Below are 25,524 nucleotides of genomic sequence, written 5' to 3' on the forward strand. Positions count from 1 at the left end.
GTGAAATAAATATATAATTCTTTATTTTCTTGTTTTTGTCTTTTTTTTCTTTTCAAATTTGTGTTCCAAAGAAGAAAGAAAGTCATATAAGTTTTAAATTACATAAATATGGATCAACTGTTAATGATTACTGATCTGTTATACATAAGTGTATTAGTGATGCTTGGTTTGCAAGCATGACTAATGAGAAATTCTGTAAAATAGCAGACAATCTAAGAAAGTTTTTACCACAAAAGCAGTTACACATTTGGCTGTCCATTTTATTTTTAGCATAGCTCACACAGGTCTTTAATAAGTGGAAATAGACTCATGCATCTATTATTATAGCTTGTGTCTAAGTAAAGAGTCCTTTTGGGGTGATATGAAACACCTACATTTTTACATCTCTGACAGACAGAAACCCAGCAGGCCAAGGTTCACAGTTACTTCCAAAGCAACCACCTCAGAGTGGCATGCCAGACAGCTAAATATAACCGTCCCAATCAAAATAATCAGGCAGTTGTTTCTGGTTCGGTCTTCGGGATTAATTCACCATCCCAGGACACAGTTTGTGCAAATTACAGAGCAATGTAAGCTACTGTAGGAGGTTGGATATACAGTATACACATGGAGGCCATAATGCACTGCTAATGCAAACATCAGGTTACCTGTCTGGCTTTCTAGTTTAATCTTATTTGCTCTCGTTGGGGCCTAACCTGAACTTCAGCCTACCTACCTGTAAGCATCATTCATATGGCAATGATTTGGTCTGCCAGCAACCAGCGGTGTATGAATTCCTGACCCACTCTATGCCACTATTTATTCCCCCAACACTCTTTGAATAACCACATCTTTAATAATAAAAGCTTGGGGAAATGCAATATGGCGGCCCCAGGGCAATTAAAGAGGGCCAATTGGGTCTAAACAGGTCCTATTCTGTGGCTAAATCGAATAATGAGCCAGACTCCTCAGCACCACATCAAACCAAAAACACACCACCTTCTCCACCAGTTTTAATTGACCTATATTCAAAATGTTTCACACATTATCATAATGTCAGATTGATATGTTTTACCAGTGACATTCGCTCAGGGCTTCATTTATATCTTTAATCAGGATTTATACACTCATAAAATGTGTTTGAATTAAACAAAATCCTCATACAAATGTTCTAACATCCGTCGATTATAAAACAGGAAAAGCAGTTCCACATTTTCTCCTTCCTTAGTAGCAACATTTTTTTATTATTATTATTTATTATTTTTTTGTTAGAGCTTTTGCTCTCCCGTCAGATTGCTTCATTGCTACACTAAAGACGCCCTTTGACTTGGAGTAGAAAACATAATTCGCGTACAAGGTCTTGCAATGAAAGCCATGCACGCTGCAATAAGCCCTGCTTTGTTTCCAGTACATCCATGGTAAAACATTTATTAGTCTAATTACAGCAGGCTCCTGTTGAATTTTCTTCCTGTGTTACAGATGCATTGGCGGAGTTCCCATGTCCTGTCACAATGTCGTTTTATTCAGCACCGTGCCACTGTGAAGAAACTTTTGTGGGATTTGGTTTAACTAACAAAAGTCTCAAATGGCCTTCCGCACCTTTTAGCTTTATTATTGTTAGTGCGTCACTTCTTGGCGCGTAAAGTTTTGCTTTGTGTTTCTTGGATGGCGTTGTGCTAATCTTTGGGGAGCTAGTTAATGAGTAATAGGATTGAGAATGAACAAGTTTTATAAAATGGCTTTGCAGTTTCCGTGGGCTAGTCTAAGACTAAACTGGTATGCTATAGCTATGAGCAGTGTGTGGTGTGAGAGAAAGCTGCCCTCACCATGTCATCTGCCTCAGTGTGACTATCTTTGTGTGTGGGCACTACTCTCGTTTAAACTACGGTCTATATAATCCTGTTTTGATTGGAGCTTAAGTCTCCCCTGCAGAGACTGGTGCCTCGTAGCCGCTCTCTTAGACAGGGAGGCCCCCGAGCAGTGGGCCATCCCCAGATAACAGTCTCTTTAAGCAGCATGGTAGATCTCGGCTTCATGCCATGCCTTGCGCCGAGACTCATGCCCATTCTACGCTACAGCTCAAACCACAAACAGATAGCAGGGGTGGAGAGCATGAGCTTCACTTTATCTCTCACAATGCAATTTGGTAATGTTTTTGCTACAGAAATGAATTGTATTGATTTATATTATACTTATTTGATTGATTCTATTTTATTATTATTATTATTCTTTTATGAGCTTTTAATATAACTTCCAATAATTTTGCGCTCAGGATCACAGACTTCTTGTCAACTCTGTTCCACATCTTTTATTGGTAAAATCACTACTTTATATTTCTCAGCAACGAGGTGGTAATATTTTTGTAATTAAACTCGCAGCTTCTACTAGTACAGATATGCTGCATGAAAACATTAAATTTACACATGCACATACCCTCTCTGTAATGCTAATTCATTTAAAAAAAAATTACAAATTAATTCTAATGAATGTAATTTTACAGTTTTTGTTTGCTGGGCAATAATAAAAAAAATATGTACCAGAATATACTATATTAGTATTTTTTGCATGTCAATGCATTGTTGTGAAAATGACATCAATACAGTGATAGGTAGGTGATGACAAGTGATTTTATGAATGAGTCACTGATTCATTAATTCAACCGATTCATTTAAAACATTGATTCATTCAGGAATTAAGCAAATGACTTGTCTTTCTGGGTGAATCATTGACTTCATTCACTCAAAACATTGATTAATTTAGGAGCTACACGTGCAACAGTTAATTCAGCTCTGGCTTCCTCTTGGTGAAAATAAACAAAAGCAAAAACAGACAAAAACAGCACCAACTATTTTGTCTGAAATGTAATTTCAGACTGATTATGAACTCTTATTGGTCTAAATAACCGTGATTACCTGTGTTTTGTGATTATTTTTTAAAAATATCAAACACTGAATCCAAAATACTGAAATACAGAACCTATCCATATTATTTTTTTAATGCAGAAGTAAGATGTTTTCTGCTAATATGCGAAACATCCGATTCTTTAGCCACTGTAGTGAAATGATCAGAATAACAAAGTGCAGTAAAAACAAACAAACAAAAAAAAAAAAACTACAAACCACTACAAACCATTGTATTTATGATTATAATAATAAATTACTATGCTAACAAAAGCAATATTGAGCAGCATAACAGACTGTTGACAGCTAAGACTGGCACATAAAAATGACCATGCCCAATCTGACTTATAAATATAAATATTAAATAAATAAATATTTGGATAGTGAAACTTCAAATACTTCAGAATATTTTTCATGAGGAAATGTTTCTTTTCTGAAGCTAAGGTGTTACAATTAAAGATTTAAGAACTTTTTTTTTAACCTTTGCAGCAGGTAACCACTCAGAACACCCTACCAACCAGTAGCCATGCCTTAGCAACTACCCATAACATCCTACCCATGTCTTGGCAACCACCCACAACACCCATGTGTTGTAGCAAGTTTCTTCAGAAAATGTATAGTCTTGTTCAGTTCACAAGAAGGAAAACAGTAAATATGTCTTGTGCCAGCTGAAGCTGGTAGACAGACGTACACACAGGCAAACATGTACAGAAGATACATGGGAGGTTGCATAAAGCTTACAAACATTCTGTGAAAAGGTTAAAGGCTAAACACATGGTGTAGTAAAAGCATTTGAATTAAAGGCTTGCACAGAATACTAGCCATTAATTTAGAGGCCAGTGATGGCATGTATTCAGTTGGTATTCCACTCTGAAAAAATGCCTGTCATTGCTTCAGACACGCTGATGAGAGGAGAGCATAATGAATGTGTAATATGGGGATAAAGAGCAAACTGATGAAGAAAACAGATCTCAGAATAAACTCACCTGGACTCTGATTTTCTATTTCAGTCAGCCACATAAATGCCACACAGCTGACTAATATCTATGACGCCTCTCAAGATTTAAAAATTATAAACTGTACTCCACGCATCACTAAGGGAGATAAACAGCTTCATTCAACCTAGCAGATCTTATTAGTAGAATCTTTGGGAATTTGAAACATAACCACAGGGACACTGTGCAATTTGCAATTTGCACCTTTGTCCTCCATTTGTCAGCACAGGACTTCACTGGGTATTCAGCAACTAAACTAGATTTAAAAAGACTGACTTGTGGCTTCTATAACACTGTTTTCATTTTTTTTTCTGTATGTTTAATTCAATATTGTTTTTTGCCTTTTAAATACATGTAAATAAAATTACCTTAAAGTAAAACTGTAATATATAAAAAAAATAATAAAAAAAAAATAAAAAAAAGAATTTAGAAAAGACATAGGTTATCAGTACCATAAACAATTAATAATTGTTGGCCACAATATTTTATTTTTGGTGCAAAAAAAAAAAAATGATTGCGTTTGACTCAGGTTTTGAATAAAATGACAAATATGCTTAATATTTACTATTAAATCTGGTCTGATGCATATTTATGTGTCAAGAATTTTTTTAAGCAGATTTGAAAAGTTTTTTTGTGTTCCTCAAAATTGAAAGTGAGTAAATAATGACAGATTTTATTTTTTTTGTGTGAACGATTAAAACAATTAAAAAAGTGACATTATTTCATTATTTTCTTTTTAAAAGTCCCATTATTATCCTAATTTTGTTGCATTAAAATGTACAGAACACAGATGTATTGAAATTATATTGTTAATGTTGCCATGAATATACAGTAGCAACTGTTTTGTGAGAAATTATTCCACTCACAATTTAGAAACAAGCACAGAATGGCCTGGCAGAGGCCGAGTTGGGTGTTAGACTGAAACTCTGGGTGTTATGGCACCAAAAAAGTGTGAAAACAGCAGAGACTGTAGACTGCAGCTCAGTGTGGCCACCACATTCTGCACACACACACACACACACACACACACACACACACACACACACACACACACACACAAATTGTCAATAATACAGCTAATAAACCCAGCATTCTTTTAAACTCTATGTGTGCACTCTGTGATTCCTTTTATAATCTGCGGTTATGTTAAGGGTGATTTCTATCAGAGACCACCTGTAAGTGTGAGTGCATGAGGGAGGTGTGATTTAGCTAACTACTCAAAGAATTGCTATGTGGGAAGAATATTCTGGGTTTACACCTCCAGCCACTTCCCACACACAGTTTTACCTCTATAAAAACCCTTGCAGCATTTTAGTATTGTCATGTCCAGTGGTTTAATTCGGCAAGAACAGTCCGTCACAGAATTTTGGCACATTCAAATCATTTGTTTCAGCTATGAGATTGATATCACCTTTCTGGGACCTTGCTGGTAATTCTATAGGCAGCAGTCTTTCTATTATGGTCTAAAAGGGCTGTTTTGTATTAACGGCCCTCCCTTGAAACCACTAGCTAATGTAGCTTCTTGACCCCTATAAAATTCAATAAATGGAGAGCTGTTGCCAAACAAAAAGGGGAAGGCAGAATCATGATGGAAGTTTTAATTTTGTCCACAGCAACAGGCACGGAAGCTTGGCCAAAAGTGACTTTTGTCTCCACATACCGCTCTCTGGTCATAAAGGGAGCTCAGAGCTCTAGCTAATGTCTTTTAAATATATGTAACTGTACTCAGCGGCACTGATAAAGAACATATGTTAAAGATCCTTCTGGTAAGACCTGGAGTCCAGAGGAAGGTGGTGATGGTGCGGTCGACTCACGACTTTGACCTCTCATGTGATTACGAGACCTCAATGCCTCAACGGAAGACGTAAGGTCTTGTGTGGTTGTCTGACTAAAATAAAACAGCTGACTTAGTGTGGCGATGCTGTGGTCACTAGCAAGGAAACTAGCCGTGGCGAGGGAAACGACGCTAAGAATAATATTGTATGCCCTTATAATAATATCATATCCCAAGCCAGACCTGACAAAAAACAAAAAAAAAATCTCTCTCCAGTGGGATTCATACTGAACCCATATCCACTACTGCACCTGCCATAATGAAACCAAGATGACCAGGCTCAAAAATTAGGCCATAAATATTATTTTACTCCCTCTTGACTCCAAGGCTGAAAGTGAACATTAAGTGGGCCAGACCATTCCAATGACAGAAGCATAAAAGAGAATTTCTCAAATTCCCCTATAATGAATCAAAACACCAAAATAATTTACATGTACAGTATACTTCTAAATTTAGGCATGAAAACCACTGGAAGACAAACAGTCTTTCAAAAGCATTATTAAATTAACACAATGGTGCCTCTTAAACACTTTTTGCCTATAAAGGAACGGCACCATTACCTTATATTACATCACCCACCCAAAGGACTACTAAACTCTTGAGGTCCCATTTACACTATATGCATGTAAAAATGTATATTTATATTCATATACGGGGGAGATCAAAATTAGAGAACAACTTACAATCTCCTAAATTTCAAGGTCACTGTTTAGTCCTCTTTGAATTTATCCTAACAGGAGTAAGAGGGCAGTTTTTTAAGCATATTTCATAAATAAATTGTATTCTGAAGCACAGTATAAAGAAACTTAAATGAGAAATTTGAAAAAGAACTGATCAAAACTAGAGAACATTTACAGATACCTACAAGTTATTGCAGTAATCTGGCACCTGGTCCTTATTTCTTTAATTATATGACAAACCCAATTTAACTGGCAGCATTCCTCACATTTTCACTGAGATTACATGAAGGCGGGCCGCTCTAAGTTGACTGAAACCCTATGACAGAAGGTTGTCCAGATAAAGGTTAAAGGGATGACCCTTTCAGCCATTGCAAAAGAAGCTGGTCATTCCAAATCTGTGATTTCTACAATATTGCAGCTTTACAAAGTCACTAACTCATTCAAGTCCCCCCAAAAGACTGGTCGTCCACATAAGACACATGAATGAGAAGGCAGGATAATGCAAAAACTCTCAATGGGGAATCGGTTCAACACTGCAGCTGGAATTGCTTGCCAGTTCATTGCTGAACAGGGTAAGGATCTGTCTCAGCGTGTTTAAGTCAGACTGAAAATGCACTATGCAGTGACCTCATCAGCAGGAAGAATCAAAAGGCTAAGCTCACCTTTGCTGAGGAGCATGTTGTGTGGAGAGAGGAGAACTGGTCCAAAGTTTACTTTAGTGATGAGAGCAAGTTTAATTTGTTTGTGTCTGATGGGAAAAGACTGAACCCAAGTGCATAAAGAAGTCAGTAAAAGGATAGAGGAGGAAGTTTAAGACTTTGGGGGATGTTTTCTGCAGCAGGAGTTGGGTTTCTTATATAGACACATGACAGGGTGATTTTAAATGTATATAAGAGCCTCCTTCAGCAACATGCAGTTCCTTCCCTGCAAGCATTTCCCAGTCAATCTGCAATTTTCATGGAAGACAATGTCCCCGTCACAATGTAAATTTATGCCTCACCACTGAAAGCTCCAACAGAACTAATGTCCTTTTGGGGAGTCTGTGGACTGAAAAATATCAAACCACTTTTGATACTCTCAAAGATAAGCTGCCTAGTGCACCTGTCCTAGGGGTGACTGACTATACGAAGCCCTTTATTGTGGAGACAGATGCGAGCAGTCAGGGCTTGGGCGCCATTTACATATATGCAACAGGGAGATATGAAACGTGTTATTGCCTTTGTAAGTAGATGTCTGAGGGATGCAGAAAAAATTATAGAAATTATAGCAGCATGAAACTCGAGTTCCATGCTCTCAAGTGGACAATTGTTGAGAAGTTTTGGGGGTATCTGTTGGGGTCCAAATTTACCATGATAACCAACAATAATCCTCTGTGCCACTTGAAAATTGCAAACTTTGGAGCGATTGAATAAAGATGGATTTCACAGTTATCTGTCTTTTTTATTTTGATGTCCAGTATCACTGGGGGCATCGAAACACAGTAGCTGACACACTATCTAGACAGACGATTGCAAGGGAGAAGGGGAGAATTTAACCAGGTGATTGTTTAAAGGGGGTATAAATACTTTAAGTGTTAATGATGCCCATAGCTGTGGACAATGTAATGAGAGGTCCTTTAAAGGGATAGTTCACCCAAAAATGAAAATTATGTCATTAATGACTCACCCTCATGTCGTTCCAAACCCGTGAGACCTCCGTTCATCTTCGGAACACAGTATAAGATATTTTAGATTTAGTCCGAGAGCTTTCAGTCCCTCCATTGAGAATTGTATGTACGGTATACTGTCCACGTCCAGAAAGGTAATAAAAACATCTTCAAAGTAGTCCATGTGACATCAGAGGGTCCGTTATAATTTTTTAAAGCATCGAAAATACAATTTGGTCCAAAAATATCAAAAACTACGACTTTATTCAGCATTGACTTCTCTCCCGGGTCTGTTATGAGCACATTCACAACACTAGTTTAGTGATATCCGGTTCGCGAACGAATCACTCGATGTAACCGGATCTTCTTGAACCAGTTCACCAAATCGAACTGAATCGTTTGAAACGCTTCGCGTCAACAATAAGCATTAATCCACAAATGACTTAAGCTGTTAACTTTTTAAACATGGCTGACACTCCCTCTGAGTTCAAATAAACCAATATCCCGGAGTAATTCATTTACTCAAACAGTAAATGAACCGGATATCACTAAACTGCAGTGCTGTGAACGCGCTCATAACAGACCCGGGAGAGAAGTCAATGCTGAATAAAGTCGTAGTTTTTGATATTTTTGGACCAAAATGTATTTTCGATGCTTCAAAAAATTCTAACGGACCCTCTGATGTCACATGGACTACTTTGAAGATGTTTTTATTAAACTTTCTGGACGTGGACAGTATACCGTACATACATTCTCAATGGAGGGACAGAAAGCTCTTGGACTAAATCTAAAATATCTTATACTGTGTTCCGAAGATGAACGGAGGTCTCACGGGTTTGGAACGACATGAGGGTGAGTCATTAATGACATAATTTTCATTTTTGGGTGAACTATCCCTTTAAGGTGATGTCATTGTGTACAAGTGCGAACATGTGAGCGCAATGAGGAAGTCACAGAGTTATGCTGCATGCGTGTGCGATTGCTGTCCAAGTGTAATCTGACATCATCCATGTACAGGTTTCTATGTATAATGTTTTCATGAAAGAGTACATTTGCTGTTTACTGGAAGATTTCCCCAAATGTCTATTTATATCCATAAGCAGTTGAATGTTAAAACAAGATCGCGCTGATGTGTGAGTGTGGCAGAGGTAATGCACTGCATGTACACAGGAGGTCTGTTTGCGAAGAAGAAGTGATATAAGTGATATATTATGATTAACTGGTGTTCTACTATCAGCATTGTTCTATATTATTGCACATAATAAGAGACAACAAATTTTACTTTAAATTATCTTAATTTTGATGGTGAACAATTTGCTGCATAATTAGAAGATATTCTGGCACTGTATTTTGGTTTATTCTTGGTTTTGGTTTATATTTTTTTGTATTTTGGTTTATATTTTTCTGCACCACTAACCTATTATAAGGAATAACTAACAAACTCCACCTATGTTTGTTGGTCCTGTGTGTCATTTCCCTGCGGCCACAGTATGTTGAACTGTTTTGGGCAATGTCATATGGTATAGTTGTACTCCACAGCGGACACTTTTAGCTTGTAATATCGGAGCATATACATCCGTGCAGGATCTCTCGCCAAAAATTTAATTTTCATTGAGAGGGCCAATGATCCCAGATTTCCTTTGCCTTGGTGGGCAACCAATGCCCCATTACACACTTATTGAAAACAGCAAATTATTTCAACATTTATTGTCCCGGGCAACGTTATTATTCTGGCAATGCAATGTCATAACTTCCATCTCCGGCATCTGCTTAGGAACATATGTGTCATTCAGGCAGCAAACGCTCTGTACATGACAGAATGATGAGAGGGAAATCACACTGCACAAGAATGAGGACCACTAGTACTCCGGCCTCAAAAACAGCATTTCCTGTTTGTGGTTCCTCTTGTTCAGTCTTTGAAGTGTGCCATAATAATAGAACCAAATGGAGCTAATGAAAACGCACTCTGTCAGATTAAAAGGAAGCCCTAGACTCAACTAAACCAGAACCTCTTACCACAGACACACACCAGGAAAACACAGACATCCTTAGTATGATACTCTTGCCTTCAAGGCGCTGCCGCGTAGTGTACAGAAGTGGTTTAATGATGAAAAGAAAATCACGAAATGGCAAGAGGAAACCGGCAATACAAACGTCTGATGTGTGGACAGACATTAGATACCACAACATTAGCATGTACAGTGTGTCCTGGTTCTGGGTTATAAAGGATTACTTCACCCAAAAATAAAAAATTCTGTCATCATCACTCCAAACCTAACTTTATTTTTATTTATTTTTTCACATTTAATTTACCATTGATAGCAATCGGAGCTTTCAAACTTCAAAAGGGATCCAAAAGTTCCATAAAAGCATCATAAAATGTGTCCAAATGGCGTATACACCATATATTATTCATAAGATTTTTAGCTCTAGAGCAGGGATCTCCAACCCTGCTCCTGGAGAGCTACCGTCCTGCAGACTTCAGTTCCAACCCTGCTCCAACACACCTGTGTGTAATTATCAAGTAGCCCTGAACACCTTGATTAGCTGGTTCAGGTGTGTTTGTTTGGGGCTGGAGCTGAAATCTGTAGGACAGTAGCTCTCCAGGAGCAGGGTTGGAGATCACTTCTCTAGAGAATCGTTGAATCAGTGAGTTGAACTTGACAACTTGATCTGTTCGATTAGCAAATGAAGCATTCGAACTGCTTTTGTTAGCCAACTGATTCATATTGAAAAGATTTGATTCAAAAGAATGACTAGCCCACAAATCGGGCATTTGGAACGATGTGATGGTGAGTAAACGGTGACAAACCGGTAGTTGGGACTGACTATAATGTTGTACAAGTCCACAGGAAAAAAATTTTACAGTAAAAATCATGTAGCATAATGTTCTATTGCTGGTGGCTTTCGTCTCTAATGAATCATTACAGTGTGCCTGTTTCTTGACTATGATTTTACAATTTGGTTTGGTGAGGGTGTGGCCCCGGAGGTGACATCTGTGTGCAGTTTTTTAGCCTGTAACCCACAGCGGATGGGTGTTTAAACAGTTAAGTGCACATATGCATTAACTACATGGAGGGTTTAAGAAACCTACTCCTACTTCAAGGATGGGCTTTTTTTTTTTCTTTTTTTTTTGTCTCATTCATTCAACAGTTTTGTCCAGGTGTCTTTCAAAATAATCAGGAGGATAAAGCATACAATTGTAAATTAATTGAGAAAAGGCCCCTCATACTTCCTCTTGTGGAAATGTAACAAGGTTAAAAAAAAAGTCCAGATTTCCCTCCCACTTAAATTCCATGTAAAACTATTTTATATTTCACTATTTATGTATCTAAAGTATCATTGTACATACATTTATTTATTTATTGCAGTGTAACCACTCCAAATCATTTTTATTAATCCTAATTCTCTTCTAGAAATAATTTCTAGGCTCACAGATGCATCAGAATCTGGATTTCTACTGTCTGACTTTTTATATATGATGAATGGAGACTGTTTTGAAGATTACCCCAGAGGTTATGATTATACAGAACACAGCACTAGGTTATTGTCCGTGACTCAAATCAAACTGTTTTGACAGAACCTACCTGCAAAAAATGTTTATTAATTTTCTTTCCAAGAGGTTTTGTAAAGTGGTTTCAGTGCCTGTAGCAATAGACAGAGTGATGTCATTTGCACCTGTCAAAAAGACTTACAGCTTCTCCGAATGATATCACATTCCAATAAGGGCCCTATTCTCTGCTGCCAGTTGGGCAAATCTGTTTGTGTGCTGTGAAATGACAAATGTTATATAATTGAGCTTTGGGACTTGATGGGAGGTTGGCGAGGTTCTGAAAATATACAACAGCACCATGAAGTGCAACATGAACTGCGTTTTAATAGCACACAATATACACATTATCAATCAGTTGACGATACACTTCAGCTGCTGCGGGATGTGTGATCAGCATAAAGTACAAGATGTTAAACCAGGTTTACACAATGCATTTCTGTGGGACATTTATCAGCAAATCAGACACAATCGGTTTCCACTGTTGGAGATATTTTGTATTGTTATAAGTGGTTAAAAGAATACTTCAGCACTGAGGAGTATCAGGTACAGAGACATAATTTTCACCAAACAAAAATAATAAAAATAATAATAATAAAAAAGATCAATAAATAAATCAATTATATACCATATAAATGTAATAGCTATGTGGAGGCTATGCTTTTTATTTAGCTTTGTGTTCTTTTTAAATACATTTAACTGTAGCTGGTATTATAACCCTTTACACATTTAAACGCTGAAGGTGTCAATACTGAAAATACAGTAATTGTTTTATATATTTAGCATCAATGTTACCGTTATTAGATAAACTCACCAACTATGTACACATGAGTTGTGGCCATGCTAGTTGAACAACTAAGATTCTTACCCACAATATACAGTTAAAGCATAAAGCGGTCTGGACGTAAACATCTTGTGCTGAGAATAATAATTTCGCAACTGTGCATGGTTTGCAACATTGCAATGAAAAACAAAGTACCTATTGGACAAGAAAGGCAATACATGACACACTCTGCCTTGATTTTTTTAGGGAAGGGGATGGTGTAAATTGTACATAAATACGGAAGAGTCTCTCTCTTGTTTTTCAGGGCATCATTAACAGTCAATCACGTTTCTAATCCCTTCTGCTCCTTTCACCACTCTGTGTTCGTTCTACTCCTCCAGGTCTCCAGGCCCAAGCTTTCTGTGCTTCCAGCTCAGTCTCTCTCTTCTTCCTCTTCAAATAGGACGAGATATGAGCTATATGAACAGCTGGTATAGTGTTCCATGATATCACAGTAGGGTTGTGGGTCAGGGGGACGTGTCACCGTTGAGGGAAGCAGCAGGAGGCACAGAGACACAGTGTGACCACATGAGTGTGAATAATCCTGTTTGGATGCGCGTGTGTGGAGCATGGGTTAGCAGCTTTGTGGTCTTTGTTCCATCGAAAAGTCTTTGTTTTTTTTTTTTGTTTTTTTTTTACTGGCTGGCTCGAAGAGAGGCGAGGTGGTCACTGTGTTGGTTCTGAGCCCGGAAGCGCAGCCTCTGCTTGTTAGGCTTCTTCTTCTGGTCTTTGGTCCGTTGGCCCTTCCCCGAACCCCCTATAGCAAAACAGACAGAAAAGAAAATATATATGTGCTTTAAATAAATATATCTATAAGACCAAGCAGAAGCTTCTGCGGCACTGGGAGTTGATTGATATTTAAACAAACATCTAGTTGTTCATCAGTGAAACTAAAAATAATATTATGTATACTACTGTTCAAAAGTTTGGGATTATTAAGATTTTTAATGTTTCTGAAAAAGTCTCTAATGCTCTTATGCTTCTGTTTCTATTTTGATATTATTCCTGTGATTGCAAAGCTTTTTTTTTTTTTCATTAAAGCTCAGCATGAAAACAAGCACTCAAGTTATTTCACTCAATAAGAAAACATTTTTTTCCTCTTAATCATTTCTTGCAGTTTCTTAAAGAGTTATAAGAGCAAGCGAGAACTTGAGCTGCCTGTGAATTATATTTTTCTTATGATTTAAAGACAGCAGCTCTCTGAGCAGAACCCCAAACCAAATGATCCTTTCCTCTCCCCATCTCCCCTCCTCACACTCCAGCCTAAAAAACAGTGGAGCAAAGTGCACAACACACGTTCACTTCTCAGCCATTAATGCAAGCCAGGTGTCGCAGGCAATGCATTCTGGGAAAGGCTGTGTGGCATATCACACACAATGAAGGGTGGCTTGCTCAATCCAACAGTGGCAAATAAGATAACGAGGTGCATTTGATTGAGTGTGTGTGCGAGTGTGTGAATGTTCGAAGGAGAAAGTGTGACTGAGAGGCACAGAAAATTTGTCAGCAGGGAAAAAACAAGTCAGACTTGGATGCCGGGTGGTATCTGGCACACATTTGTGCTAGCTGTGCTACAGTTCACGTACAGGCTGCAGAAAATAATCTTTCTATAGTTGTATTTCAAGGCCTGGCTCACAGTCTTATTATTGCACTTGTTCAGGCCATTTAGCACCACAAAATGAGGCAAGGCAGCATAATGTGTGGTGACTTTATCTCAAGTGGGCCTCTCTCTCAAACGCTGTCCCAGCTCTTGGCTCGCCCCACTTTGTGAATTCTGAGAAAATGGTTTTCTTAAGTGGAAACAACCCTGAGAAAATGCTCTCTTTTTGCTCTCTTTTGGTGGCATGAGAATTTTTTTTTTAACAATTTCACTTAATCTTCCACAGACAATTTCCTGCAATTAATACAATCGTTCTATTTTGGGACTGATTTCTTGCTGTTTTGCAATTTGGCACAATGCAAAAATGTTGTCTTTACACGACGGCACGTATGCCTTCAAAACGCTCTGAAAAGCCCTCGGGTCCATTTTACTCCGTTTTCATTGAACCGAATCTTCATGCGCCTGACATAAAAACAACAGCAACAGCGAAACTGTTGAACCTCTTGGATAAATGTCACTTCCAATTGCTCTAAGTAAGTCATAACAGATTTATTCAGGCATAATATGAATAATTACCACAGGCAAAGGCGTTTTTTTCCGATTTAAGAGGCCATTTTGATTCAAAACCGCTTGCTTTATAAAGAGTCTGCAACGTGATCAATTTAGGGGCGCAGTTTGATGGCAGTAAAGAGAGGTCTACATTAAAAAGACCTGTGTTGCAGGCCAGAGCACATGTGTTCTTTCCTCCCAACCATTAGAACAATATCCTGTCTCATTAAGTTCTGTTTATAGTAGTGGAGAGCAGTGTGATTATCTAGGAGAGAACTAAACTTTAGGCTATTGCTGATCAAATAGTTTCAAAGACATCAGTCAAAAGAACATTAAAGGACAGGTTTTTCTAAAGGTTATTGCTAGAAAATATTTGTCAGAGGCATTACGAGTTACCATGTGCACATGAGTCCCTGATTTTGGCGGCATGGAAGTGTCTTTGTTTTTATTGTGTATCTAAAAATGGAGCTTACTATCAAATTCATGCTTTGGATTCACGTTGACACCATTGTTATTCAACAAACATTAATTTGAAAGAAAAAGAATGTCAGACGTTACTCTTTTATAGTTTGTAACTGTAATTTAGAGTAGTATGACAATGTAATATGATATACCATAGTTCAAGACAGTACTATATTTACCATGGTTCAAAATACAGTAAAAAAAAAAAATTAAATAAAAATCCTAGTAACATTTCAAATTTGACCTTCAAAACTAGAAATATCATTAACAAAATATGTCCTAACAATGTCAAATAAAAGTTTCTACAAGTAACAGTTCGTTTACACGCTCAAATCATGAATTCTGGTCAAATGCTGATGGAAATTTTATAGAATATCATAACTGACAGCTAGAGGGCAACCAAAACTAACTGAAAGGCTTATGTCTGAGCAGGTCAAAACAATGCCTGAAATGGAAAACCATATCAAGATGTCTGCAACTATTTAATATGTCTCAACCTGAATTGATGTCAGGCATAAGATTGTTTGAATTAGGGCCGTGTTTGCAGTTTATCTAATATTTATAATTAATTGCCAAGTCCAATTAGCAAGGTTCAAAGAGTGAGGTCAAGACATCGGTGCTTTTTGCTACAACCTTACAGTTTGAATTACGGCAGAGAAACATGAGGGGGAAAATTATGTGTTTTTAGCATCTCTGATTGGGAAAGCTGAAAGCAACCATATGCCAGAATGGTTTTTATATATAAACATTGGTTTATTTTTCTTTCTTTTTTTTTTAGTGGAATTAAAAAGAGAAATCTTTCCGCCACTGATTGCTTTCCTTTTGTAGATAAAACAAGCATCTGCCAAAAGACACTCAATTTTACATGAATTTCAGCATCAAACAAATAAACAAGTTAGTGCTAATCAGAAACAGTATGTTCTGATATCTGCACGGAAAATTGATTACCACTCCTTGGCAACAAAAGAGAGAGTTTTCCCCAGAGTGAATGAGTATCAAGAAAGGAAAGCAAAGAAAAGAGGACACAGGTGTAAGTTAAAACACATTCTGTACTGTATGTCCGCGTGATTTCCTCATAACTTTCTTTCTTCTCCTGACTTCTCCTGCCACACGCATGGATGCGATCTGCTGAAATACCTGGCAACCGCTGTTCCACTCCCAACCACAAATTCCTTCAGCACATGATTTGAGTATTACTCTCTCCTTTCAATCTTTGACTGCACCATGTTTATGCTCTCATGCCGTCAAAATAACACATCAGTGCTATCATATAAATGTTAGAATTTTACAGTTTTATCAAGATGGAAAAACTCTAATCACATGCTAATGGAAATAGCAGTCCTGTAGTTTAGAGCTAACAACATGAATTCGATTCCCAGGTAATGCATGAATTGATAAAATATATAACTTGAATGCAAAGTTAGTCACTTTGGATAAAAAAAAAATAAATTAATTAAAAAAAATGCATATGCAAATGTATGAATAATTAAATAGATAAATATCAATATTCAAACAGATAAATCAATTTAATTAATATAATGTGACATTTTATACTATTTTAAATGCAAATAAATACTGTGTAATATTTATTTATACATGCATATACAAATGAATTATATTATGTGCTGAAAAGAACAACGTACAGTAATGAGGATCCTTTGAAACATTAAAAACATGCATCTTAAGCTTTATTTCATTGTAAAAAGGCTTTTCCATTACAATTTAAAAGTGTTTAAAAGTTTTTCCTGACCAATACAGTGACAAAATGAATAAAAAGTCACATATTCCATCTAGGCCTGGCAGTGACCTGCCAACAGAGAAGCCGTGACCAAATGAAAAGACGTCCGTAAAGCCTTCAAATTCAACCCAAAGTGAGTTCATCTGCATGACTCAAGTAGTTCAGGAATCGAAAGGTCTAATCTTATCAGCACAGCATGTGGTTTAAGGAAATCGATGCCTGACCTCAGGAAAGCATTACGAGAGAGCGGTAAATGGGCCTCTCTGCGAAGACTCTTCTTCTGCTCAGGACCTTCTCATCTTTCAAGTGATCAACAATTAATAATTGGCTTCTCTGCTGCTCCTTAATCTCATCCACTTCTCCTACCAAATCAGCAGGAGATAAAGAGAGAATGAGGGGGAAAGACGCAAAATGGAAAACAGGGTATGAGGACTCCTGTGGAAGTTGGAGATGATAAAGTGGCAGTTTTGGTGGTCCATCATTTTCATGAAGACACCAAACGCAAAGTCATTATTTGTGAGTAAAGGAGAGGACCGCTGGCGCCAGCAAGATTTGATTTCAGTGGCAGAAATTGGATTAGCAGCCATTAAGGGCTGTAACACATACATTTATAATGCTGTGAAGAGATGGACTTACACTGGACTTACACTGTGGACAATGTGTCTGGAAGGAGATCCAGTGAACCTGGCACAGCACAGAGGGAGAATTCACTAAACTGTTGAGTCAGTTTTACACAAAGCATTTCGGCACTGAACCCTGTTTATTCATCACCAATGCAATCTAGTTTTACTGGTCTAATAACGTCTAGTTTATACACAAATTAAGGCAATTACAGATTAAGCCTTTTTGTTCAAAGGTGAGAAGTAATTTCCTGGTGTAATTAATATTGTCATTTTCAGAATTTTGTAACTTTTATAGTGATCAAAGCAGCAGTTATTCATCACATATTGGGAGATAAGAAATAACAAAATAAATAATAATACAAAAAAAAAAAAATTACTAAAAGATTAATTGATTTCAGTGAATGCACTTCATTTTGTTTTCTTATTTTTTTGTGTGTGTGTGCGGAATATTAATTATTCTTTGCTCTATATTGTAGCATCTAAAATTTCTTTAACAGGTATACGTAACATATACATTCAAAAATTAATCAATTCATAAACATTACACAAATGCATATAAATACAACAATAATAATTTGAATAATCTTTTAAATTTAAAACAACTGATACCGCAAACATTTTAATCATTACATTAAAATGACAAATAAAACGAGAAAAATACAAGTACAGTATTTTAATAATAAATTATGTCATCAGACAATTAAAAATTCTGCCATCTAGTATGATCAATGCAATAATTGCCTTTTTATTACCAGCTTGTTGTGTAGATAACACTTTAAATCAATCAAATATTTACAAGTAATAAAAGTAAACTACAAGTACAGTATTTTAATTATAATTATGACATCAGATAGTACTATAATTAAAAAATACTGCCATCTAGTAGGATCAATTCAGTAAGTGACTTTTTATTAGCAGCTTGTGTAAATAAAGTTGTAACAAAAAGTAACTTAACTGTAGTTGAACTACTTTATGATTAGCATTTAGCTTAAGTTACTTCCCTGAGAAGACGATCCTTTATAGGTAGAAGTCCATCTTGCTAACCAGCTGACAAGAAGCTTCTCTGCACAGCGTCACTTAGCCTAACAAGGTTACTCTGGATCATACCTCTTTCCCCTCCTCTCTCTCTCCCTCTGAAGCTCTGCTTACTATCAGAAGGAATGATTTAAAACACATGCATTCCAAACTAATGCTAATGTTGAAGTTAGGTGGGTCATAATTGTCTTAATTCTGAGCAACGGTTGAAATGTAGAGAGCTTTAGGAGCAGGTGAGTGCACTGCATCGGTCCTTTGAAGATGTCCGTGATGATATGTCAAAGTAAATATCATGATTTTTAGCAGAAAAACAAGCATTACTGGAGCAGTGATTAATCTGGTGGTTAATATTGCCTTCAGGCCATGAGCCAGAGCTGAACTGGAAATGTCTGAACAGCCTGCATTTAATCAATAAAAAGAGAATGATGTTCAGAAATGTAAAAGCTAGAGGTAAAAAATATATACATATATATATATATATATATATATATATATATATATATATATATATATATATATATATATATATTAATGCTAAATAATAATAATAATAATAACAATGACAAAAGCACATAACAAAATTACTAAAACTGGAAATGAATTAAAATGAATAAAATAATACATTTTAATGTTTGAATTTAGGTTAAAAAAAGTTTTTCTGTTATATGAATTTCTTAGGCTTTTTTTCTTTTCTTTCTATCCAGTAAAGCTAGTAAAAAAAATAAATAAAAAAAAGCTCCAAGTAACTCCATTTCCTCTAGGGAAAATACTGAATGTATTCAGTATGTATATAAAATCTAAATATATGGGGCTATCATTATATTCATAAATCAGTCAGTAACCTGCAGACTTGAGTGTTGTCCACTATGAGTTACCACAGTGATGCCAGCTGCCCTCTATGCCACACACAGAAGCTGATATGCCTGCCACCGCAAACCCATAGAGAAGGCTGCAAAACAGCTTCTGTGGCCTCCTATCTCCCTGCCTGATGCACCCCCACATCTGGGCTTAAGTACATAGAGCTATAGTCTTGTGTCCCTCAGAAAATGAGGCATAATTAGTTTTAGTTTCATTTAATTACTGCCTAAATGTTATGTTACATTTCTGACGAGCATGAAAAGCTTCAACAGCTTTATCAAAGAAAATCCCTGCGCTATTTTGGGAACACCACGTATTTATAATTTGTGTCATATGTCAAAATTTCACAAACACATCATTCCTGATAAGGCAAATAATGGCTATGCTGAGGTAAAACTATTCGGTTTTTCTGGAGTCGCTTAAGTCTATTTAAAACTCACCACGGTGCTTTGATCTCTCAGATTTACGTAAACATCTGTTCGTGCTGATAGAACGGAGGAATGATATACTAGTGGTGGTTCTTATCAATTCAGCTATCGTCGGTTCGTGAGGAAAAGAACTGGTGTGTTGTGTTACACACCCAGGCATTTTACCAAGCACATCTTGGAATGTTTAATGTATTAAGAACATCTTTTGTTTATAGTACAAAAAAGACAGTTGATAGAATTAGCTTATGATTTAGCTTCTGTCTTCTCTGACTTGCAAACTGGTAGGAAAATATCTTGTCCCTGGAATCCATCACTTTTCACTTGCTCCGGGAGTGCGCAATGTTTAACTGTACAATTACTGTATGTTTAAAAGCACATTTTCACGTTTTCCAGAAAAAAGGAGAGGAAGCAGAAAAAAATTCAACAGCTTTGCCAAGGATGTGACCTCGTCACACTACAATTACACAAACTATTTGATGGAACATTTGTTTTCCATTTTGCTCCTGAAGCTGCATTTCCTGCGAGTGCTATGGGTGATGGGAAACCTTACCTATAAGTGTGTGCGTCATGGCAAATAAGAACATCATATCCCCCCTATACAGGGGCCAAGCCTCAGATTTTGTCATGTATTGTACATATGGATGCAGAGGTAATACTATTTTACACCATGATGTGTGGTTGTGTTGGCAAGAGAGCGAACGTTCATTGTGAGCTTATGGGAAAAATTTGGGGCTGCTGCCACCACTGGGGCTTTTCAAACTGAGGTCCATGTTAAATTCATACAATCTAATCTGTTCCGTATATAAATATGCTCCGATGCACAGCCATACTATAAAGAAAACCTGTAGGCTACATCTTGAGCCGAGAATGTAGCCCTGTCTGGGCCATATGTGTTTCTGAGCTATACGCCCAGCCGTTTCAGATCTGTTTGCTCCTTCACTCCCCAAGGGTTCTTCTGGAGGATGTAAGAGGAAATTGTGCGGCATGATGTGTTCTTTATATCTCATTTCAGAAACAAGGCCTTCAATCTCCATCTCCAATGGGGAACGAAGAGGAAATCTGCCTCGTGTCTCGAGGAACCCAGCGGGTTTCTACATAAAGAGGAAGTGCCCATGAAGCAGACAGGCTGTGCCAAATTAGACAGGCTTATACACTAAAACCAAAGACAGTAGTGTGCGAGCGTGCATGTTTTGGAGAGGAGGGACCCTCTGTGAAATACTTTAAGTCAAGGGCATCACGCCTGCTCTCCTATCCTTACCTCAATTTATGAAATTCCCTTCAAAGACCTTTCATCTGTCTAAACAGGGTACTTGTATCCTTCCGAGGTGACTTAACTCTATAAAAGAGCAATATAAAACTTCTGTACTTGCATCTGTGGGCCTGTGGGGCTGTGAGGTGTGTTTAATGTTTTGAGGATCTAGGTGTAAAGGTTCATGTCAAACCAAAACCACTCACCTGAGTCAAACTGACAGCTTTTATCATCTACCCATGGAGCCCCCCTCAACTCAAATGCCTCAAATGCTAGTAATTCCCCTTAGTTCTGCTAAAGTACTTCTTCTAAGCTCTTTCAAGGCCCAGCAGGGTCAGGGGTTTCACACCACAGCAATGGTTAGAAAAACAGGAACATGTCAGGGAAAAGATCCAAAAGTAACTAGAAGGTAGCGAGGACCTGTCCTACATCCAGGTATTAAGTATATGGAGTCTTGGGAACTGGATAAATGTTGAGAGGCAAACAAACCAGCTAAAAAAGGGGAGGATTTCTTTCATTGCCGAAAGGCAACTATACTGAAATTACAATACTGAATAAAATTTGCATCAATTCAGCATAAAGAAAACTACAGTTTCTACCAAGAGCGACTGCACCATTTAGACTGAAAATTCGGGGTAGTTTTTTAAACTTAAAGCCAGTGTTGGGCGAAAATCAGAAGTTAATTTTTGGCTCCCTTTCAGTTTATGAGTCTGTCTGTCTGTCTAAATTTAAGTTGTAGTTATTGTATATATATATATATCTATATATATATATATATATATATATATATAATTTCTGCATCCTGTTTGTTACCTCAATTCAAATTCTGGAATTGAACTGGAATCTCAATTCAGTTCTGAATGGTGCACAACCCCGTTTACAACCCATCTGTTTATTTTGGTGCATTTACCCAATTGTAAATTGACACAGTCTCTTTTGGTTATTCCCTGCTGTGTGTATGCAAGCTTGGATGTCCAAACACCTAAAACACAGGAATCTAGCAGCAAACAATACTTTGTTTTGTCAGGGTGTCTGTTTCGTTGGTCCAACCCTATAGCTGTGAGCGGGTCAGAAGCCACAGCTTCCCTCAGTATCATGAGGCTCTGATTACAAGCTGTGATGTCTCAATAAAAATGCCAGAGAGAGAGGACAGAAGATTTTGCCGGCTGAGTTGGTGCAACTGTGCACCAGATGTTGAAAGTCATACACCGCTCCCAGCTAGCCCTGAAGAGGGGGTGGTCTAGGCCTTGCCAGTGTCCCACTGATATTGCGGGCACATAAAACGGAACCTCGGCATACACTCTATCAAAAGTCGAGCTTATACATTAGTGCTTATGTGTGGGAATGTATGAAAGCATGTTTATTGAAGGCTGTGTGGAGGAAATGTCTTGCCTGTCATGTGTGATGTGTGTACGCCTGTTGTGTGTGTCTGTGGAGATGAAAGCATGTGTGGGGCCTTGCGGAAGGGGATTCAGTGGGCTACGCAGGGGCCTGGACGACAGAAGGTCCGCATTCAATTGACAAACACTGAATGATTGCAGCTTAATTAGACAGATGATAAGCCTATGATGCTGTCATAATAATTGACAGAATAATTGCTTAAAGTCACTGTCACTGAAATGTATATTGTGAAATAAACATGGGCTGCTTTAGGTAGTCTACAGCCTAGAAAGAAAGAAAGAAAGAAAGAAAGAAAGAAAGAAAGAAAGAGAAAGAATGAATGAATGAATGAATGAATGAATGAATGAATGAATGAATGAATGAATGGTGGGATATTTGGGATTAACAATTTTTCCCACAAAACTACATGACTTTTTTTCCTTAAAGTTCAAAACTATGACTGTCAAAAGAATTAACCTAAATTAATCTAATGATTTTTGACATATTTTTAGAAATCAGAATGAACTGAAGTAGTAACATAATATTAGGTGAATGTGATTTTTTTAGTAATCATTATGTCAAATATATTTAATATCTTCAAATACACACTAACTTTGACTGCCTTAAAAAACATTTTTTTTAAAGATAGATAGACAGACAGACCAATAGAAGGAAGGATGGAAGGATGGAAGGATGGATGGATGGATGGATGGGTAGATGGATGGATATATAGATAGATAGATAGATAGATAGATAGATAGATAGATAGATAGATAGATAGATCTCCCCCTCACCCTAGTCCCTCTTCTACAGTACTCCATGTTTAAGATTCATGCCTGTGGTGTGACGACGGATTCTCCATATTAAAATCGGCGGGATCATGGGGTGTTTCAAATATTGCTCTCTGAAGACAGTTGCTGACAGAATGACAGGGGCCGTATTTATTTTGGTCAGAGAGCAGGGGACTTTGTGGGGAGTTAATCAGAGACTCCCCTCTCCCCCTACAAGGAATGTAACTGTGAAGAAAAAAAAGTGACTAGTAATAACTTTTGATCCCTGTGGAAGATTTACCATTGGCAGAACTCCTCAGAGACCACAAAAATTTAGGCAGAGGATGCAAAACAAACTGTAAAGCAGGTAAGAAATTATATGAATTAATGCACACCCCGACTGACAGCTATGACTTTTACATGGTTTCTAGCTGGCTTCAACAACCTGGTCTCTCTAGTAGGGAACATAAAGCTGTTACTCTAAAAGCTGCAATCTTCTGCTATCAGGGGGCAATCAAAGTGACTTTCAAGTTAGAGCGTACCTCTTGATGTAACAGTGCTAAACATCCAGCAGATACTGTAGTGAGACTGATACTCCTCATGGAGCTCAACATATAAAAATACACACACACACTCATAACATTTTCAAAAATATATCACAACAGATTGCTTTGATTATTACTTATTCCCCAAAACTTCAAAAGCTTGTAGATCTACAAAAGTATGGTAGCCCTTAAAAAAAAAAAAAAAAAAGTTATGAAGTCAAATTTAAAAGTTGTAATTGTGATATGTAATGTAGAAAATTATGAGTAATAAAGTTGTAATTGTGAGAATGTTGCAAATACAAGCAATATAAAATTGCAATTGTGAGAAATGTCACAATTGTAAGCAAAAACATTGTGAGACAAAGTCACATTTGTAAGATAATCTCATTTTTGAATGTAAAGACACGATTATGGAAATTGTGAGATGCAATGGTATAATTGGTAGATAAGAAGTTGAAATTACAACAAAAAAATCACTACTTTTGTCTTTATTTAGCTGAGAATGTGTTGTTAAAAAAGTTATAGGTTACCTCTTAAACAATCTCATGTAAAATCATAGTTCAAGCCAAATCCAGCCATGTAAAATATAAAAATAGACAAATTTATAATAATAAAAAAAACAAAAAAAAAAAAATAATTTCTTGCAATCAGCATCTTTAGAAAAAACAACCGAAAATCACAAAAGCTGCAATCAGTGGACTGGGATATCAATATCTTACCAACATCTTATAAATAATTCAATAAGAATCATTAAGGATCAATGACTATTGAAAAACACCATTTGCTGTTGACCTCAGACCAGATGCCTATACTTAGACACTTCATCTTCAGCCAGGCTTTAAATGGACATTTACATTGGGAAACACTTCTGTCCAAATCAATCTACAAATGGCAAACAGTGTGAAAGAACTGATCAATTAATCGTACAAAGCAAATAACATTAGCAATGCCAAAACACAAAGTTTAAAAGAAGACCAAATGGGAGAATATATGGGAGCTGCTGTGTGAATGCAGAAAAGCGTGTTGGCTGTGAAAAAGTGGCCTTCTGCTCCCATGTCAGTCCTGCTGAGTCAGCTAATTAATGAAAGATTAGTCCATTGGCATACCGGTCACAGCAGACCTGGCGCAAGGCATAGATAATCACCAAACACACCAGCCAATTAATGTGCTCTGCCTGCCCTGGGAAAGCAGCGCACGCTACACTCCTGCTCTATCCAGTGATAGCCCGCAATATTATCCAGGCGTAATTCACAATTTATCATTCCTGAATTTCAACACTGAGTCAGGATCTCATCGGGAGTCGTCATCTTCGGATCACTTTCTCCTGCGAGAGGCCCAAGTTTTGGTGGGAAGCACGAGGCAGCCTGACAGTTATTAAACAAATAAGTGCAGACACACACTCTCTCACTCATCAGAGGTGGCGAGAAGCGTCCTATATTTGTTTTAGAGGGGCTCTCGGCACAGGATGAGCGTAAGAGACTCACATAAGAAGTGAATTAGTTGTCTGTGGAAGCTCACATCTGTAGCAGGAATGTTTGACACTCAAAAGACATTCAAGTATGGATTTGGATTTTGGTTTTCCAAACTAAACACAGGGCCAGAGTCAGATCATGGTGCATAATTAAAATGCTCGGAGGACAAGGTTATTCTGCCAAGCCCCCAAATTCAGTCCGCTAACTAACCATAAACACACCAGTGCCGCGCAAAGCCATGCACACATTAAAAGATACTCCGCCAGTGTTTTCTCTGTGGCACAGAGGGGTATGCTTTGCTGCGGGTCTCGTCCTGCTTCCCTCAATAACAGATTAAAGGCAATTACTCCTCTGTGTGCATCACTTTACCATAGTCTCCATCTGGCTCCCAGACTGGCCTGGACTGACAAGA

The 25,524-nt window shown here is 37.4% G+C and overlaps 1 protein-coding gene across 1 annotated transcript in view; it reads right to left on the reverse strand.

The window, feature by feature from the left end:
• Positions 1–11,890: 11,890 nt before the first annotated feature.
• The window catches only part of LOC109092825 (R-spondin-2-like), a 53,400-nt gene continuing 39,766 nt past the window's right edge, over positions 11,891–25,524 (reverse strand). The window contains exon 5 of the mRNA XM_042772944.1: positions 11,891–13,163. Coding sequence (XP_042628878.1) covers positions 13,042–13,163 — 122 coding nt within the window. The 3' untranslated portion in view covers positions 11,891–13,041. The remainder of the gene's footprint in view (positions 13,164–25,524) is intronic.

Source organism: Cyprinus carpio, chromosome A16 (genome assembly GCF_018340385.1).
Source record: "Cyprinus carpio isolate SPL01 chromosome A16, ASM1834038v1, whole genome shotgun sequence".
Classification (NCBI taxonomy): domain Eukaryota; kingdom Metazoa; phylum Chordata; class Actinopteri; order Cypriniformes; family Cyprinidae; genus Cyprinus; species Cyprinus carpio.